At 42.0% G+C, this 27,341-nt stretch overlaps 1 protein-coding gene across 5 annotated transcripts in view; it reads right to left on the bottom strand.

Annotated features, from left to right (window-relative positions):
• Tbc1d19 (TBC1 domain family member 19) overlaps window positions 1-27,341 on the bottom strand; it is a 119,682-nt gene that overhangs the window by 34,074 nt on the left and 58,267 nt on the right. For all 5 annotated transcript variants that reach the window (XM_006994927.4, XM_076546304.1, XM_042286000.2 and 2 more), the window contains 3 exons: window positions 18,277-18,361; window positions 15,153-15,197; window positions 1,628-1,660 (listed from right to left, as the gene is read on the bottom strand). In XM_006994927.4, coding sequence (XP_006994989.1) covers window positions 1,628-1,660; window positions 15,153-15,197; window positions 18,277-18,361 — 163 coding nt within the window. The remainder of the gene's footprint in view (window positions 1-1,627; window positions 1,661-15,152; window positions 15,198-18,276; window positions 18,362-27,341) is intronic.

The following is a 27,341-nucleotide window of genomic DNA, read 5'->3' as shown; positions in this document are numbered from 1 at the left end:
CATTCTGTCTGGGAAGATCAAATCTCACAGGAGTTTTGATTTGCATTTCCATCATGGCTAAGGATGCTGAACATTTCTTTAAGTGTTTCTCAGCCATTTGTGTTTCATCTTTTGAGAACTCTCTGCTTAGCTCTGTACCCCATTTTTAATTGGGTTATTGCATTCTTGATGTTCAGAACTTTCAGTTCTTCATATATTTTAGATACTATCTCTTTATCAGATGTGTAACTTATGGTGATATTTTATTTGTATTAAAATGTTATTTGTATGTTAATAAATAAAGTTGCCTGGGGGTCAGAGCTATTAGCAAGCCATAGGAAAGCAGGGCAGTGGTGGTGTACGCTTGTAATCCCAGCACTTGGTAGGCAGAGCTAGGTAAGTCTCTGTGTGTTCAGGGATACAGCCAGTATTGGATACACATGCCTTTAATCTCAATACCAACCATAGAAAACCTGGAGGTCTATACAGACAGGCTGTGATGAGGCAGCCATGTGGTTGGGTTTACAACCAATGAGAAGGCAGAACAGAAACTCCATATAAAGACTTTAACACAGGAAGTAGCTCTGGTTAGGAGAGGTAGGACCACCGCAGGAGGAAGGGTAAGGTTTTAGCTCTTAGCTCTGACCTCTTGGCTTTCTTCTTTGCATTGGTTCTGTGTTTCTTATTTAATAAGACGGTTGGTTACATCTACATGTAACTGGTAAGGATCTTTTCCCATTCTGCAGGCTGCTTCTTTGCCTGCAAGATGGTGCCCTTTGCTATATAGAAGCTTCTCAGCTTTGTGATGTCCCATTTGTTTGTTTGTTTGTTTTTTGAGACAAGGTTTCTCTGTGTAGCTTTGGAGCCTGTTCTAGAACTCGTTCTGTAGACTAGGCTGTCCTTGACTCACAGAGACCCGCCTACCTCTGCCTTCCAAGTGCTGGGATTAAAGGTGTGTGCCACCACCGCCCGGCATGATGTCCCATTTATTAACTGTTGGTTTTAGTGTTGTGCTATCAGTGCCCTGGTCAGCGTTTCCTTTCTGTGACAATGAGTTCAAGCCCATTCTCCCCTTTCTCTTTTATCAGAGTCAGGGCATTTGGTCTTATGCTGAGGTCCTTGATCCATCTGGAGTTGAATTTTGTGCAGGATGATGAGTATAGGTCTATTTCTTTCTTCTACACGTAGCCATCCAGTCTGATGAGCACCATTTGTTGAAGATGCTGTATTTTCTCCAGGATGTATTTTTTACTTCATTGTAAATACACATTGTATCCACGGCATGTGAACCTAGTCTGGGTCTTCAGTTTGATTCCATTAATCAGTGTGTCTGGTTTTGTTCCAACGCTGTTTTTATTACTATAATAGAGCTAAATACTAGTGTGTCCTTATTACATTAGATTAGTTGGCAAAGATCACAGCAACCTTCACAGTGTGTTTTAATTCTCATCTGATGAGAAATCATTACCTGAACAATTCTGATCTTTATGATTAATTTTCTTAATTAGAAACATAAAAATACTGAATTTAATGTTTAAAATATACATAGTACGTTAAGCATGTATGAATGGTGAGATATAAAGCATTATCATTATGTTTAAATTTCAAAAACATAACAAAAATGGTGACTATATCAAGCCCAACTTACCATACATGGAAAATCCATGGAAAGGGATTACACCTGCAAAGTAAAAAGAGTATTGGTCACACACTCTGCTTCATGCCGGAAGTTACAGGATCAAAACTTCCAGTGGAGTTGTTTCTAGCTGTCTTCTACTTTGTTTGAAATGTCAGAAAGACAGTGATTGTAACCAATAACAGTTGTTTTAACACGCTTAGAAAAGGAAACTAGACATTTTCAAGCATATATCTGAGACTGAGTAAGCAAGGAATTAGCCACGAGGTGACTGTGGAAAGCTACAGTAGCCTTTGTCTTAGGCAGGAAGCTAGAGAAACGACCTGCCCACGTCTTGGCATGTGTGTCCAGTTACGTTTAGAATGCAGCTTTGTGCATGAACATCCTTTACTGCAGATGCTTGTTCCCACTGTGTCGGGAATTAAGGCGTTATCCTTTCCTAACCATGACTTGGGCACTAGCAAGGGTCAAGTTACTATCATCCTCAAAAGCCCAGGGTTAAGCTTTAATCATAACACGTTTGCATTACAGTTTGGACCTTTTCCCTTGTGGCCTTTTCATAGGAAGATATGCCCTATAAAGGAGATGGGGTTCACCATGATTTGCAAAGGGGTAAAAAGGTTACCTTATGTCCATGAATAAACATACCACAAGCTTCATAAATATTTATAAAGCAGTAAAAAAAAAATTGACAAGGCAGTACCCAACTGTCTATCCCCACACCCGCCCTCACCCCTACCCTTACCCCCACCCCTACCCCTACATATACAGATTTGGGTCAGCCTGCTCCAATCTCTCCAGATTGTTCTATCATTTTACATTGCTTTGAAAATTAACTTCTGCCACTGTCTGTATCTCTTAGCTAGATTCTTTCCTTTGGAAAGACCAGAATCGAAAGGAAATCTTCACCTGATGAGACATGCAATTAATTTTCTATTGAGATGGTAGAGCAAGAAGAACTGAATATACATGATTACAAAAACCAGAATCAAGCTGTAAAGGCTGGCCATGGGACTAAATTTGAGAACCACCTCAATGATCTTAAAGTCAGGTGTTAATGTTCCTCCTTAACAACTACATCCAGCTTACTAGAATCCAGTCTGCCAAGGACCAGTGAGACTTTCAAGGCACTTTTTGTAAACATCACTCTATAGAAATTACAATTATTTCATCAGTTTTACTAATAATTACATCCTGGAAGTGACTTAGGAGACATATTGACAGGGCTATATTATAAATTCATATGGTATAATCATTGCCAAAAATTTTACACAAGCCGGGCTGTGGTGGCACATGCCTTTAATTCCAGCACTAAGGAGGCAGAGCCAGGTGGATTTCTGTAAGTTCGAGGCCAGCCTGGTCTACAGAGCGAGATCTAGGACAGGCACCAAAACTACACAGAGAAACTGACTTGGAAAAAAAAATTACACAAAATCTACATTGTTTACAAAGAAAGACCCAAATCTTAACTAAACATTTTGCTATATTCTGTGAAAAATTGGGATTTGCATAGCTTTGGTTCTAAAGAGAGCATCTGTAATATATACCATTGAGAATCTTGCATGCACTAAATCAGTTTAACAATGCACTCTAGAAAAAAATTCAAGTTTATATTTATTTATTTTGAAGTATAGAAATGCTGTGTTCTTCTAACCAGTCCTGGAAGGCCAACTAGACTAGGTTATAAGAAACCCCAGCTGGTTCTCAGTCTAAAGCATGCCCAGCGATAGAGGACATGGGCCACTGCCAAGGCATCTTTGTGGGCAAGTTTCTCATCTGGTTCGATCTCCAACTACCTCTAATGATTACTACTACCTCTAATGATTACTTCTTTTTCTTTTAAATTTTTTATTCATTTACATACCAACCACAGTTACCTCTCCCATCCCTCCTCCTGCTCCCTCCCACCCTCCTACCCTCTAGCCCCCATCCAATCCTCCAAAAGGGGAGTCAACAAAGCCTGGTACATTCAGTTGAGGCAGGACCAAACCCCTCCCCCTGCATCAAGGCTGAGCAAGGCGTTCCAACACTCCTCCACTGCTGGTGGGAGTGCAAACTTGTACAGCCACTTTGGAAATCGGTATGGTGACTTCTCAGAAAATTGGGAATCAAGCTACCTCAAGACCCGGTGATACCACTCTTGGGCATATACCCAAGGGATGCTCAATTATACTACAAGGACACTTGCTCAACTATGTTCATAGCAGCATTATCCCTAATAGTCAGAACCTGGAAACAACCTAGATGCCCCTCAACTGAAGAATGGATAAAGAAAATGTGGTTCATTTACACAATGGAGTACTACAATGTAAAACAATGACATCATGAAATTTGCAGACAAATGGATGGAACTTGAAAATATCATCCTGAGTGAGGTAACCCCGACTCAGAAAAACAAATGTCTACCTCTTATTCCTAATTCTGATCATGAAAGTCATATGCAACATGTCTAATTTGCTTTCTAATGTACAGGAAAATGTTCAGAAATATTTATTCTCACCCTAGCCCTGTTAAAATTGGGGACCCACAAAGGCTCTATGAGGTTCTTGAATGATCTGGCTCCCTGATTTATTCTCATCTAAAAGTTTATGACCAAAACCTCTAAGTGTTTTTTTTCATCCCCACATAGCCACTATGTCAGTGCATCTGGACAGCTGATTTTGGACCCGAGCAGCGGCTGTCCTCTTATCTGCTACATTTCTTCTTTGGGGAATCACTCCAGTTGGCGATAACTCTGGGTTTGCATGGTTATCTAACGTGTTTGCCATTCTCTCTGACACATACTATCCACGTGCCCATCTAAGGCCACACAGAATGGTGAACAGGAAAGGGTGAGGACAGCAATGTCACTAGACCACCTTCCGGTGGGCTCCAGCTCATTACCCAGAGCCCTTGTGGGTGGGGAAGAGCGTGCGGGGGGAACAGCAGAGTTGGTGGCTAACCTGGTTTTGTCATTTAGGAGCTTTTGATGTCCTTCAGTAAGGTTCTTAACTTCTGTGGGCTTCAGTTCCCTTATCCACAAATCAGAGAACATGCTAGAGCTAGTTTACATGATCACATGAGACAATGGCTGTGGTTCAGCCATCAACAGAGAGTTAAAATGCTTGGGCTTGTAATAAACGGATAAGCAGTCACAAAGCGATGTTATATTTCTTTAAAAACAATTTAATAAAAACATTACGATGGGAATGCAGTTATTCTTTTGAGCTAGTCCTCCAGAGCCCCCAGAAGTCAGGCAGCATAGCTCTTAGATGTCCCACACTTGAAGTTTCATTCCTTTCTTAGGTGTCTCACCCCACAGCTCGCGGCAGGGTTCTAAGTCATTGTCCACCCTGGCTGTTTCTGGGCTTTCGGGGTTCTATTTGTCTAGCCACTCTCTGCTTTGAAAACGTTCTCACTTTTAACACCCAGCAGACCTTCCTTCCCCTGCACGAGAAGGCTGACGTCACTGGCGTGGACTCTGACCTGGCTGTGGTTTATATTCACTTTTCTCACTCACATTCTCAGCAGGAAGACATTTCCCTTTCCTCTCTCGGATCCCTAAATCCTGGTCCTTTAACATCCGCAGCTGTTAGCAAGCTAATTCTGCTCTACAACCTGTTTATGTTTGCCTCGTGAGCCCGAGGATGGCTTTTGTATTTTTGAGGACATATATAAAAACAAATAATAATATGGAGCAGAAAGACGCTGGCCAGAAAAACTGAAAATATTGACCATCCAGCTGGTTAGAGGAAAAGTCTGCCAACCTTGCTTTGGAATCCCGTCCATCAAATTATCCCTTCTCCCTTCCATGCATCTTATTCAACAAGTATCTGCTGAACTTCTAGTACGTGCTGGATGATAGTCTAAAGACTGCACTGACCTTTGTTAGAGAAAAATCCTAAGTTCCTACATTCTGACAGTGATAAGTACGATCAAGAAAAAGAGCAGACTGAAGAGGGGTGAGGTTGACAGCCAGGCCAGGGGGAGGAAGCCACTGAGGCTGTACAGGTTAAGTTTTGGGTGAAGGGAGCGGAAACGCTGAGAGTCAACTGATGGCTGTGAGGAGGAGGAAGTTCACTGTTCACAGGTGGTTCTAAGGTGGCTGGCGGTGGGTCTGCTCTTTACTTCTACTATGGGGGCACAGAGGTTCCTAAGTTTTTGTAACTTTCGTTTCCATGGAAACTTTTCAAAGATTTTACACACACACACACACACACACACACACACACACACACACACACACACACACACACACCTATACATCTCCTCACACATCATCAGAAGTCCACTTTCTTCCCCAGACACCCTTCTATGAGGAAGTCTATTTTCTGCGTATATGGTGATAACTTCTGATCACCAAATCTCGGGGCTCTCTGCCTGTCATGACTAAGTTAGCTTCCAACAACTGAAGCATCTTCTCAACCTTGTCCTTCACATGGCAATGATGACCTGGCCAGATCAGGCTGTTCCCCCCAAACTTGAGTTTCCGTGGTTTGTTTTCTGTGGTTCTTCTGCTCATTCCTAATCTCAGCTGCCTTCCAAGACTTTACTTCCATTCTCTCCCAGAATACTCATTTTTACTCTTTAATTGAAACTGTGAATACCAGAATCTTGCCTCCTTCTGGATGCTGTTTGTATGAATGCACAGCACATCTCCTGACAAGCAGGAAAGGGATCTTTCGGCTACTACTGCTTCCTAGTTCTCTTTTGGATCTGGAACCCGATGTAGTATATGTCTCTTTCTGGTCAGCTGTGCGCTTGGCTACACCAGCAACATCATTCTTTTTGCCTACCCTACAAACATGACTCTTCCTCCCCAGTGGACAGCCTCCCCTTTAGCCTTTGGGTGGACAGGGCTACAGGCGATGGCATTCTCCTCCAGCCTTGTCCCTGACTTACCCTTTAAGGTTTTTTTTAAAAAATATCACATTATTTAAGAACTTATACAATGTATTTTGATCATATTTAGCAACGCTCTAGAATCATCTCCCCACATTTCTTGACTTTCAACAGTTCATCACAGAACACTCCTGTCCCAGCTCACCTGCCCTGACCAAATGAGGCACCACTTTTTCTCTGTGTACCCAGGCAACACTATGCAAATCTAGCTTTATCACTGTCTACAGACGTGGAGGGAAGTTACTGAACCTATTTGTTCTTCCAGAACTCTCTCAGGCTATGGACAGTGGCCCTGGGCAGAGGACTCTGCTCTGACAATACTCCCTACACCAAGTTCACGTCTCCTTTGAGTAACCATCCCACACTTCCAGGCCAAATTCCCTGAAGCCAGCTCACAAGGCTTACACGTTCTTTTCAGTCCTGATGGATGTATACTGCAGGACAGAGAAGTGGTCCAGGGGTGGGTCACTGTGGAAGCAAGAACAGGATGAGAGGGGTGTGTATATTGTGCTCTGCCGAGGAGTCAGAGAATCCAAACCTGGCCTTCCGGGTTGTTATGAAGGTGTCTGTGTCCAGGAAGAAAACACAGAAAGTGTGACCAGATTACTGCTTTGATTTACAACTTATAATATTTAGATTTATGGTAGATGGATCCTGTGAGGGTTATGGATAGACCAGCTTTCATAGGAAGTGTTGCCCATGGGATGGTTGGGTAAATAAGATAATGTATGTAATGCAGCACAGTATTTGACAGAAGTCAGTAATTAACACAAGCCATTTTCCTTCTCTTATCTCACTGTCCTATAATTCATTTTTAGGAATATAAATCCTTTGAGCATAGGAACTACTTATTACTTATCTATCCACCAAGATAAGCACTGTGCCAAGAAAATAAATGTGCCCATTACACGCTTTCAGAAAGAGTAGGGAGCCTAGAGAGCCTGCTTCTGCTATTTCTAAACCTTTTATTTAGTTACCTTACATCCGGGACCTGTAATTGAACTCTATGAGCTCTTACCTGTGGTTCTGCAAAGCCTCCCAATTTCTGCTCCTCCCTCCAAATGCTCGAGTCACTACCAACTTTTGAAATTGCTCGTTATCTTCTGAAATACTGCTCAAACTATGAGGAAGGCCTCTACATCCGGGGCTTCCTGCTGCCTATTCATCCTCCACTGAGTCAGTTGAGACTATAAGGAAGACCTCTGCATCTACAGCTTTCTGTTGTTCATTCATCATCCACTGAGTCAGCTGAACTTCTATTGTTGAATTAACTGATACTCAGATACCTACTCTGTAGCCTCTAGAAAGGTTAAAATAAGTGAGATACAGACCCTTCAATACTGAAATTCAAATTCTGCTTTTGTTACTTTGGTTAAATGTCTACAGAGGGGAATTTAAACCTGGGACTTGGCCCCGCAACCTGAGATACATCTGTTTCTTCTTTATTGTACGATCCTGAGTCCAGAGCCTCTAAGGTGTAGCAAACTAGATTCGCCATCCAGGGTACTTTAGGTCTCATCAAGTACTTTCATACTTCAGTAGCTTTTAATAATGATTCTGTATACAACACATCCTATCAAAACTCTATTAAAATGAGCTATAACCTAAAAAGAAAAAAAAAAATCCCTAACCTCTTAACCTTATCTCAACACTCAGAGCACCTGAACTCTTATGCATACTCCATCCCTTCCCCCAACCCCCCACCCCCCGCAACATTTACATTTAAAAATAAAATACATTTTTTAAAACCTCTACTGTCTTTCCCTGTTAAGCCTCTACCGAAACATTTCATCAGTGGGTTGAAATGAAGCCATTGTTATTTTTATCGACAACAAATCCTGAGGATGTGCTAAGGGAGTCATAGCTTCATCAGGACAGGCACTTTCAACAAGGACGATTAAGGTGAGGTGCTGGTGACCTGCACAGATGCACAAAGGGGCGTGCACATCGATATCACTGTGGCCAGTTAAACTTTCCCGACATTCTCCCAAGACCTGACATCTGCAACTGCTCCACATAAAGCAAGGCCCACGTTTCACACTGTGGATCTTCTTCAGAATCCAGCACAGCCTCTTCTGTGAGGTGCCAGATAGTTAGTGCAGTTAAAGTTTAGAAATACAATAAAGGCTTGTAAATAAAACATTCAAGTAAAAACTCATGTATAAATGTGTGATTACCATATAGCACAGGATGTTCTATATGACAGTGTAAAGAACAAAGACTCAGTGATGTCATATAGACATGGATTTGAATTTGTTGTGACCTTAGTCAAGCTACCATTCTCTCAATCCTTGTTTTAATTTATGGACTTTTGCTGGGTTCCCTTCAAACACAAGTGAGTTGTTATATTTAAAATATCCCAGTATAATCTCTAGTACACACTGATGTTCAATACCCACAGCTATTTTATGCTCTTCACGGAGAAAGAACCACAAAGGATGAGCATAAACCCAAGAAAAGCCTGACCAACACTAAAGAGTGCTCCAAAAAGCCTCCATAGTCTGAAGAGGGACACAGTAAAATGATGGGGGAAAAAAGCAGGGGCCTGAGGAGCAGTGAAGTACCCATGAGCACTCTGGGATGTCCACGGGGTTTCTTTGATTGCAGGGCTGTTTCTTAGTCGTTTCTTCAGACCCATCCTTTGTCTCCCAACACTTCAGCCTTTCAAGAGTCAAGTTTCATTCACCTGGCTCCTATCCAAGCATGTGTTTTCTGCAAACATCAGAGCTGGGGACACTTTTTGCATCTGGCTTCCAAGTTCCACAAGTGTGCTATGAGTGGCTGTTTTCAGATCCATGCCTCCCTTATGCATCTGAAGAAGCTCTCAAATGTTAGCTGCCCATCCCAAGTAATATGACTAATGGTCCAAACATACCCTTGTCAGATCTCAGAAAACACTGTCAACGAAAATACATCTTGAACTAGATAAGATATAGATAGTAAATATGACTCACAAACACCACAAATATCAGCACGCTTCATACTTACAAATCTGTTGCCCCCTTTCCTGACTGTCTTTATAACTTACATTTGATTCACTTCAACTCACACCACTTGAAGGGGTTACACCCCTTCATCTGGGATTGCTTAGTACATTTTATTACATTCATTTGTTGAACTAATGAATTCCTCTGTTTATTCTCACCTTGCGTATAGCCAACATGTCAGGAAGGATAGAGATTAAGACATGGACAAACTGGCTTTTTAAGCTATTCTCATCATCTTTCTGAATTAAAACTTTAAACTTTGACTTTGATGCTTTATTTAAGTAATTAAAGTTTTCCAAAGCATTACAATATAACAACATCTAAATGTGAATCCAAAGGTCATCTTTAATATAAAATTTTAATGAGTTTCTCAATTTACATCTAAATTCACGCTCTAAATAGACATGAGGTGTCTGCTGACAATCTCTGTTCTAGAGCCCAACCTTCCCTACTCAGTGTCATTTAGTGATTAATGTTTAGTACATTATGGCCTTACAAATCACGCACAGTGAAGTCTCAGGCAGATGTCTGGGTATTTTTCCTGCTATCATAGGAAGATCTCCTCAGTTCTCTTCTTGGTCCTCTGGATTCTTCTGCATTAGTTCCCTCATATTCATCCCATAATGTTTACTGATTACAGACTTTATGCTACATATGATTACAAATGCTGGATATATTGATCATCAAAACTGTTCAAGTCTGTGTTCTCTTCAAGTTTACATGGTAAGGACACTCATAGTGTACATAGAAGCCAGGATGATTGTAGTCGAATGTTTTTTGACAGTATTAATCAGAAAGTGGAAGAGAGCCATCATGAAGAAGAACGGAGGAGGCAATTCTCAAACACTGTCCCTTTAGTTAAAGCAATGCTTAACCGAAAAAAATGCTAGAATCAATTTTTTTAAACACTCTGGAATCTAATAAAAAAAAAAATACCCTCACAACAAGGGGGAAGCTCAATGAAGCAAGAATTTTGGTAAGACATAACTGTGGCATTTTAATTTGGCCACCCACTGCCATCCCCGACTCCCCAGCCTGGCAACAGCCATGAAAACAGCAGCCCACATCCCTGGTGTAACCTGCTTGTGTGAAAGAGGGAACAACACAGATCTCTATGGGAAAAAAATGTTCCTCTGTGTTCTGAGCTGTCTAGCAGCTACCTGAAGGACAGGTTCAGGTATGCTTTGCTACCCCTGCTAGTCCCAGTGATTTCTCAGGACCAAAGTGGCCTGCCAGGCAGCATTTGTCATGAGCTTTAAAGGCAAATACAATAACTATGGCTCCACGGAAGAAGGAAGAACAGATGGGCCAATAAAAGACAGACTGAAAAGCATGGAAAGGAACAGGCTCAGAAAGGAGCTACTGGAGGAAATACGGACTTTGAGATCTCCTGCGTACAGAATACAAAGGGTCGAGCAAGGACCTGAGAACCCAGCTTTCACTTCTGACTTTAGGCCTCTGTAAGAGAAGTGCACACTAACAGAGTTGTGAATTGCCTAGATAACCTTCATTGTGGGACCCATTCCAAGGCAATTTGCAAACACCGAGGTAATGTTTTAATTAAAAAAATTAGTTCTGAATATTTAGGGAAATTCTCATCAAATCACTAGCTCACTATTAAGCTAAAGGAATAGAGATTTCAGTACACACAAAAGCAATAAATAAAATAATTATAGGAAGAGTTGTCATAAATACTAAACAAACGAATACAAAGCACAAGCAGCAACCGTGAATTCTGGGGGACGGAGGGGAGTCTAAGTCCCCCAAATCACTGCATCATAATTGGGGAGACAGCCAACTTTCAGCAATGGAAAAAAAAATCCACTAGGTATGCAAAGAAATGAAGTACAGCTTATCCACGAGGGGGGAAAGTAGAAAGAAATGAATACAAACTGTCTTAAGTGATCCTGGATGGACTTACAGCAATCATATCCCACCCTGGTGTGGCCCGTGTTTGCCTCTCCCACTTACCCTGTGTCAGCTCATTAGATGTCACCCTACCCATCGTCATGTTCTTCAGACCATCAGTCTTGGTCCTGCTCTTGCCCTTAAACATGCTACGCCCTCCCTCTGGAATGTTCTTTTCCCACTGCTTGGCATAGCTCGCTCCGCTCACTCAGATTCTAGTCTTTTCTACTTCCTCTGGGGTGCCTTTTCAGCTGCCTTATCTACACCAGCCAGGCCTATCCCAACTCCCCACACTTTCTGATACCTTTTCTGTTTAGTTCACCACCCTCTCCAGGATTTTCTCTTCCCTCTTGTCTCTCTACTACACTAGCATGAACGGTCCTTGGCAGCAGCTCCTGTATTTCTAACTTTCCTGCCTTGGGTCACTCAGCTTTGAGCCAGAGTGAGCAGAGGCAATCTATAGATGGTGAATAACAACAATAAATATGAAAGACTTTGAAGACATCTGTGAGAAGTCTCCCTCAGCTCAGACATCTTGTTTAAGAATTTAATTTATCAGAGAAGATCTGTCCACTGATGACTCTTCAGTGAGGTAATGTCTCATGCCACCATGGCTTTCATTTCCATCCTAGGAAAGGTAGTCGTGGGTGCGTGGAGGGAAAATGTGGGTGGGGGTGAGAAGACTTCTGTCCACGGGAGCACTTGCTGGTCAGGGACAGAGCACTCTAGAGAGCTGCAGGGCAATGTCTCTGCCCAGGAAAGTCAGGCCAGTCCTGACTGGGACAGTGCTATAGATATCCCTCAGCTTTCAAAGTACTATTATTCTGGCAGAGGTTGGAAACTGTGAAATATGCTGTAGTATTGCCTAAGCTTCAGAGAGAGGAGTCCGTACACGAAGTGGACTTTGTTTCTAGAAAAGTGTGCTTGACTCTGAGTCCTAAAACCACCCAAAGGAAGTGATTCTGTAGAATTAAATTTAGGAGCAGCTATGAGTTTACATCCCTTGTATTCAACTATTTCTTTCTAGTATGTGCAGAACTCTTTGGAGGACTACTCTATGCAACTCTTTGTCAATACTGTAGCCACTTTCTTTTCCTCCAAAGATACTATAACAACTTTAGTTACATGTTCTGAGGCTTAGGGGCAAGTCATAAAAATACTGTTTCTGAAAGCCAGATATCCTGGGTTCAAAGCCTGGTTTTTGTCATTCACTAGCTGGGTAGCTTAATCCTTTGTGCCTCAGTTTCTTTAACTGTAAACTGAATAACAGTAGTATCTGTATCATAGGGTTATTATAAGGATTTCATGAGTTAATATATACTTAACACAATTCTGGCTGCTTAGTGTGGCTCAACTTCTCCTAAATTGTTATGGTGACTGTATATACATACTTCTTGAAATGATTATAAAGATCTTATCTTAGGGCTAGAGATATAACACAGCAGTAGAACATGTGCCTAGCATACCTGAGACACAGGGTTAACACCCAGTACCACACACATACACAAAAGAGCTGAAATTACAATGTGTACACCTATAATCATTGCAAAGATCAGAGAGTTACTGGCTTTTATATAAATCAGTCCCAGGATGATTTGCTGGAGTGCTCCTGTATAATGTTTTATAGTGTGAGGTCTTTACATTTCAGTTCTGACACATGTCGGGCATGTGTTTAAGTAAAAGCTAAGATCTTCTAAACCATGCCTCCTGTTACCTTAAGTCTATGAACACTTTTTTTCCCAGTTACTGAGACATTTTTTTCTGATTTTCTATTTCTTAAATATTAAAAAGTTATTGGAAAATTAAGTCCCTGGGATAAAGGATAAAAAATTTATGTCTACAACATAGATATTAAAATTAAAACATATCTAATTTAGTTCAAGTAAACTTGCTGCAATATTACTATATGTTAGATACTGGGAGCGCAATGATGAAAAAAGAATATGGCCCTGGACTTTATGAAGTCTGCAACATTGAGAAGGAGATGAAGTTGAGAGGTACCAAAGTTCTCTGTCCAGACACATGAGAGCCAAGAGAAAGGCCCTTAACCTAAGAGGAATGCAATGATGCACCCAAACAGTTCATGTCTGAACTGAGCCTCCACGATGACCAAGGGAAGAAAAGCTGAATGGTCCGTCCTAAGCTAGAAACAATACTGGGCATGAGGTTGGAAACAGCACAGTGCTTATGTCAGAGTGTGTGGCTGTGTGTGAGAATAAGCAATTGGGTATCGATTTTAATTTTTTAACACTGAGATGGGAAATGGTAATATGTGAAGCTAGGGAGTCGAATGTACAGGAGTCAGACCCCAGGGGTCCCACAATTTGCAACATACTGAGAAGCCTGGGTGTTAAACTTTTCAGCAACATTAAGAAACTTTAAGAAAAATGGCAATCTTCAGATTTTCATTTTGGAGGTATAACTGAGATGGCGGAGGCAAAAACCGAGAACTAGAAAAGGTAAGGAAGAGGCACCCGCTTAGATGGTCATCACAGTTCCACGGGAGACAGTCAGGTCAGACGGAGGGCAAGGCAGCCGTGAGAGTGAGAAGAGACGACCCCAGATGAGAGCGAAAGGCTCTGGAGACATGGATGGGGCAGGGCGAGACCGAGGCGTCTAGGATGACTTCCAGGTCTCAGGCCTCGGGAAACCGAGTAGAGGAAAATGGCAGTTAACTGAGACAGGTATAGGTTGGCTGCTTGTTATTTTAATTTGTTTTTGTCTTGAGGGGCACTAAGTTGGGTCACATTAAGTTTGGGGTAATCACAGAAGAGGTTAGAACTAGAGAGAGAAATGTGAGTAATTAACAAATAGATCCATGAAAGGTGGAGGGCTAGGGAAATGTGTGAAAAGAAAGAGGAGAAGAGCACCAAGACATGGATGTCAGGACCCAGGTCACAGAGCTGGAAGGTACAAGATGGACAGGCAGGAAAGCCATGTCTGATTTCAGACAGTGCTCGATCCTGCTAAACACAACCACCCTGGCTGCACTGTCCGCACTCGCTAAGTAGGCCCTGTGCTCCTGTTTTCATAACAGACCTCATGTGACCATTATCCACATGCTAAGCTGATGAGACTTGAGGTCAGGGAGGTCAAGTAATTTAACCAAGGGCAGAGGATGAGATGGCAGAGCTCAGATCTGAACCCTGAGTTACAACGCCCAAGCTCTTAATTCCTCTAAAGCAAATGTTCTTCAGGGTGTAGCTTAACCCTGGCAGGAGGAGGACAGTTACAAGCTGTGTTTCTCTACATACTAAAAGACATGGATACTGAATGTCTAAATGGTAAATATAGGTCATGTGCAATCACGTCTCAGCAAGTTCAATGATTTTCTTCACAATCTTTATATTTCATAAATACACACTGACTGCTTATGAAGACAATGAAATATAGCACAGGGCAGTCTGCTCCCCTAACTCCAGCACTGTGATGATAACATAGAGTGAAAAAAGTCCTAGTTGAGCTAGTTAGTGTTCCTCAAGGAGAACTACGTGCCTTATACCTGGGTGCTTGCATTGACTCAGCTTCTCACAAATCTATTGGTCCCAAGCAGAGCTGGAAAGGCTGTGTGCAGTTTGGCATTGAACTACACAAACATGGAGGAAGTCACTAAAATATAGCTTTTAGAGAAGGAAGGAATATTCCAGATGATAATTTGTGCTCCATTTTAAGGACAGAATGAGGAAGTTACATGCCCGGGACAAGAGCTGTCATTTCCCCATCTCCCTCTAGAGGAAGCCGAAGCATCACTTATCACTTACCGTTTGGTGGATAAAAGACAGCGTATTCTTCTAATCCTAGCTTTCCTGTAAGAGAAAGTCATACACACGGTAAAATAAAGTTTGCTGGTTTCGTTTTGATGTTTTGAGACAGGGTTTCTCTGTGTAGCCCTGGCTCTTCTCGAATTCATTGTGTAGACCAGGCTGGTCTTGAATTCACAGAGATCCCCCTGCCTCTGCCTCCTGAGTGCTGGAGTTAAGAGCATGTGCTACCACGCTCAGCTAAAGTTTTAAAAACCAACATTCTGTGAATGTCCCAATAACGAATGGATAACGAATGGAATTTTAAAACTAACCACAGTTTAACTTTATTTCATTTCCTTATATGGAATTAGTTGAAAAATCTGTCAGCCAATTATCTGATATCAGCAAAGTCTTTTAGGAATTAAAGTCAATAATACTGTTTAAACAATGTTTCCAAATTTCCTTAGGCACTTGAGAATAATTTGAAAGCATAAAATTATTTTTTCTAAACTTAAAAACCCTGTCCCTTAAAGCAAGTCTGAAGTCTTGCCATATCCCATTAGCTTACATTTTTAGAAAATGTACTGAAGAGTTAAAAATTAAGCATCTTCAACTACAACAGTCATCTATCCTGACTCCCAACATAGTTTGTATGATCAGAGAAAAAGAATAAACATTTGAAAACAGAATTCTTCTACGCAAGTACATTCTCTATAATGTTCAACAGCTGCTCACTTTCCCCATCTTCCACTGAATAACTTGAGGTACTGTGCTGGCTAGTTTTATGTCAGCTTGACACAAGCTAAGGTTATCTGAAAGGATCAAACCTCAATTGAGAAAATGCCTCCATAAGACCAGTCTGTAAGCAGACAAGCCTGTAGGACATTTCTTTTTAATTAATGACTGATGGAGAAGGGCCCAGCCCATTGTGGGTGGGGCCATCCATGGGGCTGGTGATCCTGGGTTCTATACAAAAGCAGACTGAGCAAGCCATGAGGAGCAAGCCAGTAAGCAGCACCCCTCCATGGCCTCTACTTCAGCTCCTGCCTTCAGGTTCCTGTCCTGTTTGAGTTCCTGTCCTGACTGCCTTAGATGATGAACTGTGATATGGAAGTATTAGACAAATAACCCTTTCCTCCCCAAGTTGCTTTGGTCCTGGTGTTTCCTCTCAGCCATAGTACCTCTAAATAAGACCGGTGGCTTTGGTTCTGGTATCTCCTCACAGCAATAGTTTTCTTAACAACTCTGGACTTATTAAAAAGACATTCATTTTTGTACTGGGATTTGAATTAAAATTAATTATTAAGTTTTTGGGGGGGTATACGGCAGGAAGAAGAGAGAGTAAAAAGTGTGGCCTTAGGTGAAGGTGAAGACACACAGAACTGATCTTCGTGAGAGGAACAAATGGAATACTGAATACAGACACACAGTTGACTAAGTAGTAGATATCAAGACAAACACAGCAAACAGAGGGCACAGTTCCCACCCACCTTATAATCCAGGGCAAGCCACAAATAATAGACTACGTTTGCTGACTTCTTGTAAATGGGCTTTAAGGGTTTCAATGCCTGGGAGGGGGGGATTGATGATAGGTTGGTAGACATGAGATAGAGGCTAGTTCATCGAGGACCTGTAATTTGTGGGGAAGGAGTGTGAAGCTTTTCATGCACCAGGGCTCTGGAGGGGGGCTAGAATGAATGTAGCACATTGTGAGATAATCGGGGAAGGAAAGGAGGGTAAGATAGTGTGCACAGGTGGAGTGTCTTAAAATTATAGCTCATTTCAACCCGCTAGGAAATTAAATTTTATTACCACTCTATGTGCAGGTCGGGATGTAGGGGTGTGTTGTGCACCACGTGTAGGGGTGTGTGTGTGTGTGTGTGTGTGTGTGTGTGTGTGTATGTATGTATGTATGTATGTATATATGTAGAGATCAGAGATCAAAATCATCTGTCTTCTGATCACCCTCCACCTTATGTTCTGATGATTCAGCTAGAACGGATGGCCAACGAGTGTCCGGGACCCGCTTGTCTCTGTACCCCAGTACTAGGGTTATTTATAGGCATGCTGCTCTGCCTGGCTTTACTGGGGAACCAAAGTCAGAGCCTCAGGTTTGCACCACAGGCAATTTATCCACTGAGCCATTTCCCCACCCCAACAATCGCTTCAGATTAAAAGAAAAGGAAGCTTTTCTGTATTCATGTCAGCCCCAAGCTGCGGGAGCCTGACTCCAACACACGATGGTGGGGTCTGTCCCAGGGCAAGAGTTGCAACAACCAGGCAGCGGTAAAATCCTGCAGAAGTGGTTTCATTCTTCATGGAAGTGGCCGAAGGGCCACACACAAACACAACAGGGCAGTGAGACTTTAGAGCTCGGTGTTTACCCCTCCGTGCAAAGGGGAGAAGGGCTCAGGTTAGTTCAGTCTTAGGTGATGACAGACACTGACATGGATACGGTGAGGCAGCCAGCGTTAGAGAGAACACGAGAATAGAAATTAGAGGGGTAATAGCACGTGCTTTATACCACAATTTTAAGTGTAGGTGGTATAAAGAATAGACAAATTCAAAGATTAATTTACAAAAAGAAAGTTAAAAGACAAAACAAAAACAAAAACAAACAAACACAAAAAACAACTGTGATGAGTGTATGGGTAGAGGAGAGAAGAAAAACCGGCAGGTTTGGCACACATGGGACAGGGAAGCAGGAGATGACGAGGACAACCGCAACGTATCTCTGTCACTGGAGGAGGATCTGTGATCTGTTGCTTGGGTGCTCACATTGAAAGGAAAAGACAATAGTCAGTGCTGCAGAGAAATCGGAAATGATTTTCACTTTAAAAACTGGAAATACAGCTGGGCGGTGGTGGCACACACCTTTAATCCCAGCACTCAGGAGGCAGAGGCAGGTGGATCTTTGTGAGTTCGAGGCCAGCCTGGTCTCCAAAGCAAGTTCCAGGAAAGGCGCAAAGCTACACTGGGAAACCCTGTCTCGAAAACAAAACAAAACAAAACAAAACAAACAACAACAACAAAAAAAAAAAAAACCCTGGAGATACCAATGTAAGATATAAAACATTCAAACATCCTTGGAATGATTATGTAAGTGTTTAGTAATTTATCTTTAGTATTATGAAAATATTACCTCTGATGTACGATTTCGGCGGTGAAGCACTGTTGTATGCAAAGTGACCCAGTACAGACGTATCCCGTGAAAAACAAAGTAATACCTGCATATAACATTGGAAAAATAAACAATGAGCACTGCTATAGAACAACTGATAGCAATTAAATTAATTATAACTTCATGGGGAAGAGGCACTGGAGTGAGACCGCTCAAGTTCGGCACTGGGCTTCGCAATGGGAAGAGCGCCCTCTATCGGTACACCTACATTACTCCTCACGAAGGCAGGCAAGTCTCATAAAGATTTTTCCTTATTTGCTTCCCAGACTTTGAACACCAGAAAATGCACGTTGCTAACTATAAGCTGATTTTCCTGTGTTTTATCTGGAAAACAAAATAACCTTGAGAAACTTAACAGATCAGAACTACATAGGGGCACCTGTGGGCGATCACACACAAGCACTGAGGGTATAGGAAACTGAACCAGACAGGTGGGCATGTCAAGAACGAGGGGAGGGCATCCATCCCCAGACAGGATGGCGGCAGCAAAGCAGGAGTTTTCCCAGTACAGGTAGAAGCTGGCTGTCCTGGCCAGCAGGGGCACACGGCAACTCTATCAAGAAATAAAATGGAGAGGGTGCAATCAGGACCCAGGCTTCCCAGTAGAAGCAACTGGATTGTTGACACTGGTCTGGAATTGGGGGCAGGAGTCCAGTCCTCAGGAAGGTGAAAGGACATTTAGAAGACCCGGGATTCTAAGGATATCACAAAGACAACTGCATAAAGAAAAATGGGCATAGAATGATTTGGGACCTTTTGTGCCAGGGCAGTTACCCATCTAGACTTAATTTTGCTGGACTTTAAACTGTAGCTACACAGTTCATTAACTGGATGACAAGGGCAAGTATTACATTTTTTTAATGATCCCCACTTTTCTCTGTTTACTTTTACAGGACTTCTATAATTCTGACCTACACTTATTCAACCTTCTGTCCTTTTCAATTATTTTTATCACTTCGAACTCCACTTTGGAGAACCTCCACAGATTTCTAAAAATTCAGTCTTACTGTACACCAAGCACAATGTCAGGGTGAAGCAGGGGTACATCAAAGGAAGACACGCGCTGGGCGGTGGTGGGCGCACACCTTTAATCCCAGCATTCGGGAGGCAGAGCCAGGTGGATCTCTGTGAGTTCGAGGCCAGCCTGGGCTACAGAGCGAGATCCAGGAAAGGTGCTAAGCTACACAGAGAAACCCTGTCTCGGAAAACAAACAAACAAACAAACAAACGTACAAAACAGACATGCAAACAAAGCACTGCGCACAGTTCCAGTGGAGGAGGTAATAGAGAGCCACAAGCGTGGTGAGTGAATTAAGCAGCACATTAGGGAGCAAGTGCTGCAGGAACAGGATGAAGGAGACCCAGGGAAGGGCTTGCCATCCCATAGAAAGTGGTTTTTGAGAAGCTGCCCTTTAGTCAAACACTTGAAAAGGGTTGGGAAACTTAAGTGTGTGGCTAACCGGGGAAGAGTACCCTGGGAGGGAGAGGCAGCGGCTAAGAGAGGAGGCTCTGGGGCAGTGGAGATGGACCGTGACGCCCAGTGGTAGGCGCAGGTGCCTTTGCGTCAATGGGAATATGCCCAGCACTTAACAGTAAGGAATGCTAAATTACATTAGGACAGGAATGCTGCTATTATACAGACACAGTTATGCTGAGAAATGCATTTCCTTTCTAGGATATAAGTGGTATAAAATGGATATTAGGTTGTAAATATTAACAATGTAAACACTGAACATCACCAACTGCACACTAAGGAATGGTTAAGGTGGCAAATTTCATGTTTTTTTAAACCACAATTTAAAAATATTATTAAAACCAGCTCAGAAAATTATTGGCATCTACTGAGTAAATTTTTAATTTTGACCTATTAATATAATGTATATTTTCCAATAATTAGGCAAAACCATTGGTCTCAACAATTATAAAGTTATAAAATGTTATTGAACTGGTATATAATATTGATCTCTTCTCATTTTGTGTACTCTGATTTTATTTTTAATTTTAATTTGTTTAGATTATCATATCATTACAACATTCTCCTTTCCTCTCTCCTACCATTCCCATGTAACTCCCATCTTATTTCATTCAAATTCATGGCCTCTTTCTATTTAACTGTTATGTGTGCAAGTGTGTGTGCACATTTGTGTGTGTGCGCGTGCACACGAATGTATGTTCCTAAACATATAAATACAACCTGCTCAGTCCATATAATGCTCCTTGTGTGTATACGTTTCCCGGGCTGAGCATTCGATACTGGATAACCAATTGGTGTGCTTTTCCCGAGAGCAGATCTCTGATGTCGGCATCGCTCAGGTGCCTGTACTTCTAAGGCTGTCTAGGGTTGAGGCCTTGTGAGCTATCTCCTTTCATGTTAGTATGTCACTTGATGACGTCCTTGTTCAGGTCATGGTTAGTCAGTCATATTGGTGAGACTTCATGGACGAAGCCTCTCTGACAGATTTCTAGGAGACACAATCTCAGCAAACTTCTTGGTCCTCTGTCTTTTACAATCTTTCTGTCCCCTCTTCCCAATGATCCCCAAACCTTACTTACAGGAATTACGTTCAAGATGTGTGGGTTGGCACTGGGGTCCATAAGTGATCAGCTGCAATGGTCTCTGCCTGTTTCACAATAACCCTAAGGGTGCAATACTTGCCTGCATATCCTAGTAAGTCTAACTGGACTTGAGGCTGGCTCACTGAGAGGGAAATCAAGCCTGGTATTGGGTATTGGCAACCCGGGGATAGTCCTCAGGGAGGGGCATTCAGATCAGTTTCAGCTCAGGGGCCTCTCTCTGTGCTCTATATCTGAAGTGCACGGTGTCTTCAGCAATAGGGACTTACCTTCCACTTCTGGGGGGCAACCAAGGGCAATATCAATAGCCTATAAGACTTTGGGGATCTCCTGAACAACTCCTATACCTGAGGCTCAGGGGACATTTTGGAAAGAGAGTGGAAAGATTAACACAGAAGAGCTGAACGTTTGCTGTGAGTCTGCGTCTCCTAGAAACATCCAACGCTACCCCCATGAAATCTTAGCAACACAGCTGCCTAAACATGAATGGAACAAGGAAGAGACCAGGAGATATGCAAATATGGGAGGGGGGAACTCATGAGGCCTCAGCAAGAATGAAAGAGCCTTCTAGAAGCTGGGAAGACAAAGCAATGGGTTCTTCTTCAGAGCCCAGAAATAACACAACCCTGTGGATACCATGAGTGTGACCAAGTCAAACCACTCAGATTTCTGTGTTTCAGAACCTTGAGAGGATTTATACACTTTAAATCACTGAACTGTAATAATTCATTACAGTCCCAGCAGTAAGCTAATACAAACAATAAACTAATATAATAGATACATCCAAATAAAGGCAAAATACCCAAATGTAAATCTTTAATAATTTATCGTTGCTTCAGAGAGGAAAATCCCAGGAAAATGTCTATATGAACATCCCCTTGGTTTAGCAGGCTGGGGTAGTACAGTAACTTTAGAAGAAGCGCTGTGCTTAAATATATCCCCGTGGAGGCCCCGCTGCCTGTGGCCTGGGGGAAGGCACGACATCTGAGACTGCTCCAGGAGAACCCTAAGGCTGTAAAGTGAGAATGCCAGAGGCGGTGGTTAGACAGTGTGTACTGGGTGCAAGCCTGGCCTACAAGCAGAGAGCTGCCAGCTCCTACTCCAGTCTGAGCTGGTTTAATGCTGATTTCCTTATCTGGAAGGAGATGGCAGGCTCACTGTAAATCTGCTAGGATATATGCTCAGAAGATGGTGGCTACTTAAAAATTAAGAAAAACATAAATGTACTAGGCGAGATGACTCACAGCAGGGCTCTCCATTATTTAAAAGAACCATAAAGAAACCAGGCATTAATATGAACTGTGGGCGGATACCACAGAGTTAGACCAAGAATGTCTGCAAAGGGTTTACTTGGTCTGAGAGCTTTCTTAATATGTCAAAGTATATTTCTTCTAAATGTTTGTAAGAAAGAAGTCGTTTGTGTCATGAAAACCACAAAAGAAATGATGGGTACCAACTGGACAACATCTTTAACCTATAAGTGCTATACATCTTCCCATTTGTATACTTCTGCATTTTCTCCAAGCTAATGAAGAAATGATCAAATTCCAAGAACGGTTTTAAAAGTACTCTTCCCTGCTGTAAATTTTCATAACTTCAAGGGCAGTGTGGCTCACTGGGTTTTGGACATGGACGGAACTGGCTGGGGGTTCTGGTAGTTGTAGGAGCTTGGGATCTTATCTTCGGCATTTCATCTGCAGAAAGTGAATAAAGTTACCCCGTAGAGCTAGTCATCCCTGCAGTCGTGTCACTTGAGATTAGCCTGAGGCAGGAGGATCACTAGTTTCAGGACAGCATGGACTATATAGCAAGACCCTATTTCAAACTCAAAGCCAAACAATGGACCATTTTATGAGGTTGTACGAATTGGCTATCAAGAGAGTTCTCCTAAGATGATGAAGTAGGAAGCACATATTGTCCCATGCAGAAAACCACCGTGCTGGCAGATAGGTCTGCTCTAGCTATTGGGAAGCATGGAGTCGGCTGACATCCTGGAATTTTCAGGGGCACCTTCAGTTGTGGTTAACCTGCTCAATGCCAGCTTGTAACACAGCAGCATTTACCCACTCCCCACTCCCTAGTCTTGACAAGCAGCTGTGTGTATGTTCTTAAGACTCTTGTAAATAAAGCAAATAACTACCATGCATAACTCCACCCAATACAAATGCAATTTTTACTTACTTTGTAAGTAACCAAATTTAAGTTTTCTAGGTACAACTGCTACTTCCTTAAAGTGTACATCCTAGAAAATTCCAGCATGCCTGCCATTTCCTTACAGAATGTCACATCAGAGTGGGAGCTGACAGCCCCTTTCTTGCTGCACTGCCGAGCTGCACACCACACAGGACACCTGCACCCCGACTGCTGGTTACGACGATGTCTGCCCGGAGTGGTGCAGAGGCAGAGGGTGGAGCTGGAGGAGGGTCTGTGTTATGCACACCTCTACTGCTTCTGAGCTGAAGTGAGGGCCTGGGATTTAAAGAGAGAATCATCCCGACCCCACCCTGCTCCTTTCTCCCTTCCTCCTGTTTGGAGACAGGACATTACAGCAAATGCCCCTCGCTACGGAGAGAATGAGGAGGTGATCTTACATGCCCAGGTAAAAATGTAGGCTCAGGAAAGCCCTGTATGGACCTTAATGGTATGTCTCGTGCGGTTTCAGAAAGAACTTACAAAAACTAAAGCAACAAAAACAAAAATTCCAAACAGTAACCAAAAACCATGAGCTGAAAGATGAACAGAGTATAATTTTCAGAGATACATTATTATACTCCAATATCCAGTTTTCAACAAAAATCATAAAGAATAAATACAAAAATGTGGGAAACTATGGGCCATTCAAAGGAAAAAGTCAAATAACATTGTTCCTGAAAAGATTCGATGGCAAACTGAATAGGTTCAGGTGTTAAGACAATGCTATCAAAGATGTTCACATAAACAATGACATTTGAACAAAATGGAAATCCAACCTAGAGACAACCAACTCAGAAAAACAACAACAGAACAAAACAGTAACCCTGCGCCAGACAGGAAAGACAATAACTGAAGTGAAAATTCACTGGAAGATGAAAGGCAGATTTGAACAGGCAGAATCTATTCAAGACAGCTGAAGATAAAGCAATGGAAATAAACAGGTTTGTGCAACAGAAACAAAATAGTAAAGTGAACAGACATTGGAACCTATGCCATGACACTGACCACTGTATGCGCTGTGGAGAGTCCAAAAGAAGGAAAGAAAGAAAAAAGAAGGGAAGAAAACGCTTGGGAAGTATGGTGTAGGGATTCCAGAAAAAGACATCAGAGAGGAGGAAACACAGAGAAATCAGCCAATGAATGAGAATGCCAGCAGGTAGGACACAGGAAACTCATGCGCCTCATATCCTAAAGGTCAGGAAAAGAAAGAAACTTGAAGAGGGCATGACCAATTGTGCACATAATCTCACAGGGGCTCTGACTGCATGCTCAAAACCTGGGTAAGGACCAAGCAAGACAAAATCCCTATGGACAGGGGAGAGGCTCATGAAGTCCCACCCGCAGCTGAGGAACTATTGGCAACTGATGACTGATGGAGAAGGAAAGTCAGTTTTCTTCAGGAATGCAACCCCTGACAGGCTATCCATTCTACAGGAGATGTTCCCCCACCAATGCACACATAGGCAGCCTTAACTGGACTCAGTGTTTTGTTGGTGATGGTTTTGTCTTTGTTTTTCTAAAAAAGAGCATATGAAGTTGAGAGGGAAAAGTGATGGGGATTAGGGAAAGCTTGAAGGGGAAGGAATGGGAATGCATATTTATATGTATGTATGAAATCCCCAAACAATAAAAAAGTAGACATTGCTTAAAATGTTTCATTCTGTAGTTACTACTGAACTCTGTGCATTCCTAGAATTTTAACTGATTTTGCACAGAACTGAACACAAACCTCTAGTATACTTGTCAAATAATATCTATATATTTACAATTCTCCCAATTTCCCCAAAAACATAAGCTTTAATAAATATCATCTTTTGCTAGCACCCAACAGTGTCTATATCAGAACATTCAAAAATGTACTTAAGTGGACACATGAATAAAAGAAGTTCTTTCTTACTGAAAGCATTATCTCTGCAGCATTAGTGCTGCACCCTGAGACACAGAAGCAGCAGTGACATGCTCAGGGGCAGCCTGCTGCAGGTGCAGCATGGCCAGGATGCTTTTAAAAAGGATCACTGGAGACTCCCCCTTCTGTACACGGATACCACCATGCCACATGCCATCTAACTCTGTAGTCTAGTCACAAAATCCAATAGACTCACATTAGCTGGAAGGGATATAAGCCCTTATGCCAGAAAAGCCAAATTTACTCTATTACCATTAATAATTTTCCTTAGAGCAGCTGTGTTGCTAGAAAATGGCCAATGGAAGTGTAATTAAAGATGAGCAAAGTTTCTCCTGTCTTACTGTTTTTTTTTTTTTTTTGGTTTTTCGAGACAGGGTTTCTCTATGTAGCTTTGCACCTTTCTTGGAACTCACTTGGTAGCCCAGGCTGGCCTCGAACTCACAGAGATCCACCTGCCTCTGCCTCCCAAGTGCTGGGATTAAAGGCGTGCGCCACCACCGCCCGGCCTCTGTCTTACTGTTTTTAATGACACACACATATATGTTGCGAGATATTTGATTACACTGTGTAAACTTATGTCACTCTGATTGGTTTAATGAAAAGCTGAATGGCCAATAGCTAGGCAGGATTTCCAGGCACAGAGGACTCTGGGAAAAAGAAAGGTGGAGACTGGAGGAGATGCCAGGGATGCAGAGCAAGCTGTATGGGCATTACCAAGTAAAGGTAACCGAGCCACATAAAAGAACATAGATTAAAAAATATGGGTTAATTTAAGTTATAAGAGCTAGTTAGAAACCAGCCTAAGCTATTGGCCAAAGTTTCATAACTAGTAAGTCTCCGTGTTGTGATTTGGGAACTAGCTTTCAGGACAGAGAAAAACTCACTACAAATATATATTAACAAAAATCTGTAAAAATTTCCCTGAGGAAAAAGAACTCATTTTTTAATAGTCAAATGTTGTTTTCAATGCATACAATTATATATATATATATATTAAACTTTAAATAATTCAGACTAATTCTAAAATAATTATATTAAAAATATTTTTATACAGCTTATATTAATGTTTCTCCTCCCCTGATTCTTCCCACATCTTCCCCACCTCCTTCTTCACCCAACATTATGTTCTTTTTCTCTTTCATAAAAGAAAAAAAAACAGCAAACAAACCCCTCAACAACACAAAAATTAAAATAAAAACACACAAGCAAAACGTTGATAAGACAAAGAAGCCCCAAACAAAGCAAAATCAAACAAAAAGTCCAAAAAACACCACTGAGTTTCTTTTGCATTGGCCGACTACTTTTAGGCATGGACTCTACTTTGGAGTGTCGTTGATATAAACTGATTTTCTCTTTGTCCGTGGGCACCAACTGCAGACAGTGTCTTGGCTGGGGGCAGGAGCCTGTGTTCAGTTCCCCTCCTCTCACTGCTGGGACCCCATCAGGTTTGAACCAGTGTAGGTCTTGTATGCACTGTCATGGTCTCTGTGAGTTCATATTTGATTTGGTCCTGTAGTGTCTGGAAGATGCTGTGTTCTTGGAGTCATCTATCATCTCTGGTTCTTAGAATCTTCCTGCCTCTTCTTTAACATAGCTCTGGTACTGGAGGGGAGGAGTTTGATGAATTCAGAACTGAGTGCTCCAAAGTCTCTCACTCTCTGCACATTGTCCACTTGTGGGTCTCTGTGTTAATTCCCATCTACTGCAAGGAGAAACTTCTCTGATGAGAGCCGAGGAAAGCACTGATCTATTAGTAGAGCAGTATGTAATCAGGAACCATTTTATTACTATGTTCCTTTAGTGTAGCAGTTCTCAACCTGTGGGTCACAACCCTCACAGCGATAGCATATTAGATATACTGTGTATCAGATATTTACACTATGATTCATAATAGTAGCAAAATTACAGTTATGAAGTAACAACAAAATAATTTAACAGCTAAATACTATCCCATGGTGCAAATGTACCATATTTCCATTATCTATTCATCAGTTGGTGGATATTTAGGCTGTTTCCAGTTCCTGGCTATTAGCAATAGAGCAGCAGTGAACATGGCTGAACAAGTACCTCTGTAGTTGGACAAAAAGTCAGGTATTTGCCTACAAGTGGTATAGATCTTGAGGTAGATCAAGCTCAGCTTTCTGAGGAATCATCACACCGATTTCCACAGTGGTTGTACCATCTCACAATATGACCATCAATTAATAAGTGTTCCCCTTTCCCTACATTCTCGCCAGCATGTGCTGTCATTTGCTTTATTATCTTGGCCATTCTGACAGGGGTAAGAAAAATCTCAAAACAGTTTTAATTTGCATTTCCCTCATGGCTAAGGATGCTGAACATTTCTTTAAGT

This window comes from Peromyscus maniculatus, chromosome 10, assembly GCF_049852395.1.
Source record: "Peromyscus maniculatus bairdii isolate BWxNUB_F1_BW_parent chromosome 10, HU_Pman_BW_mat_3.1, whole genome shotgun sequence".
Classification (NCBI taxonomy): Eukaryota; Metazoa; Chordata; class Mammalia; order Rodentia; family Cricetidae; genus Peromyscus; species Peromyscus maniculatus.
Note: the sequence above shows the minus strand (reverse complement) of the source record. Positions and strands in the feature narration are given on the sequence as shown.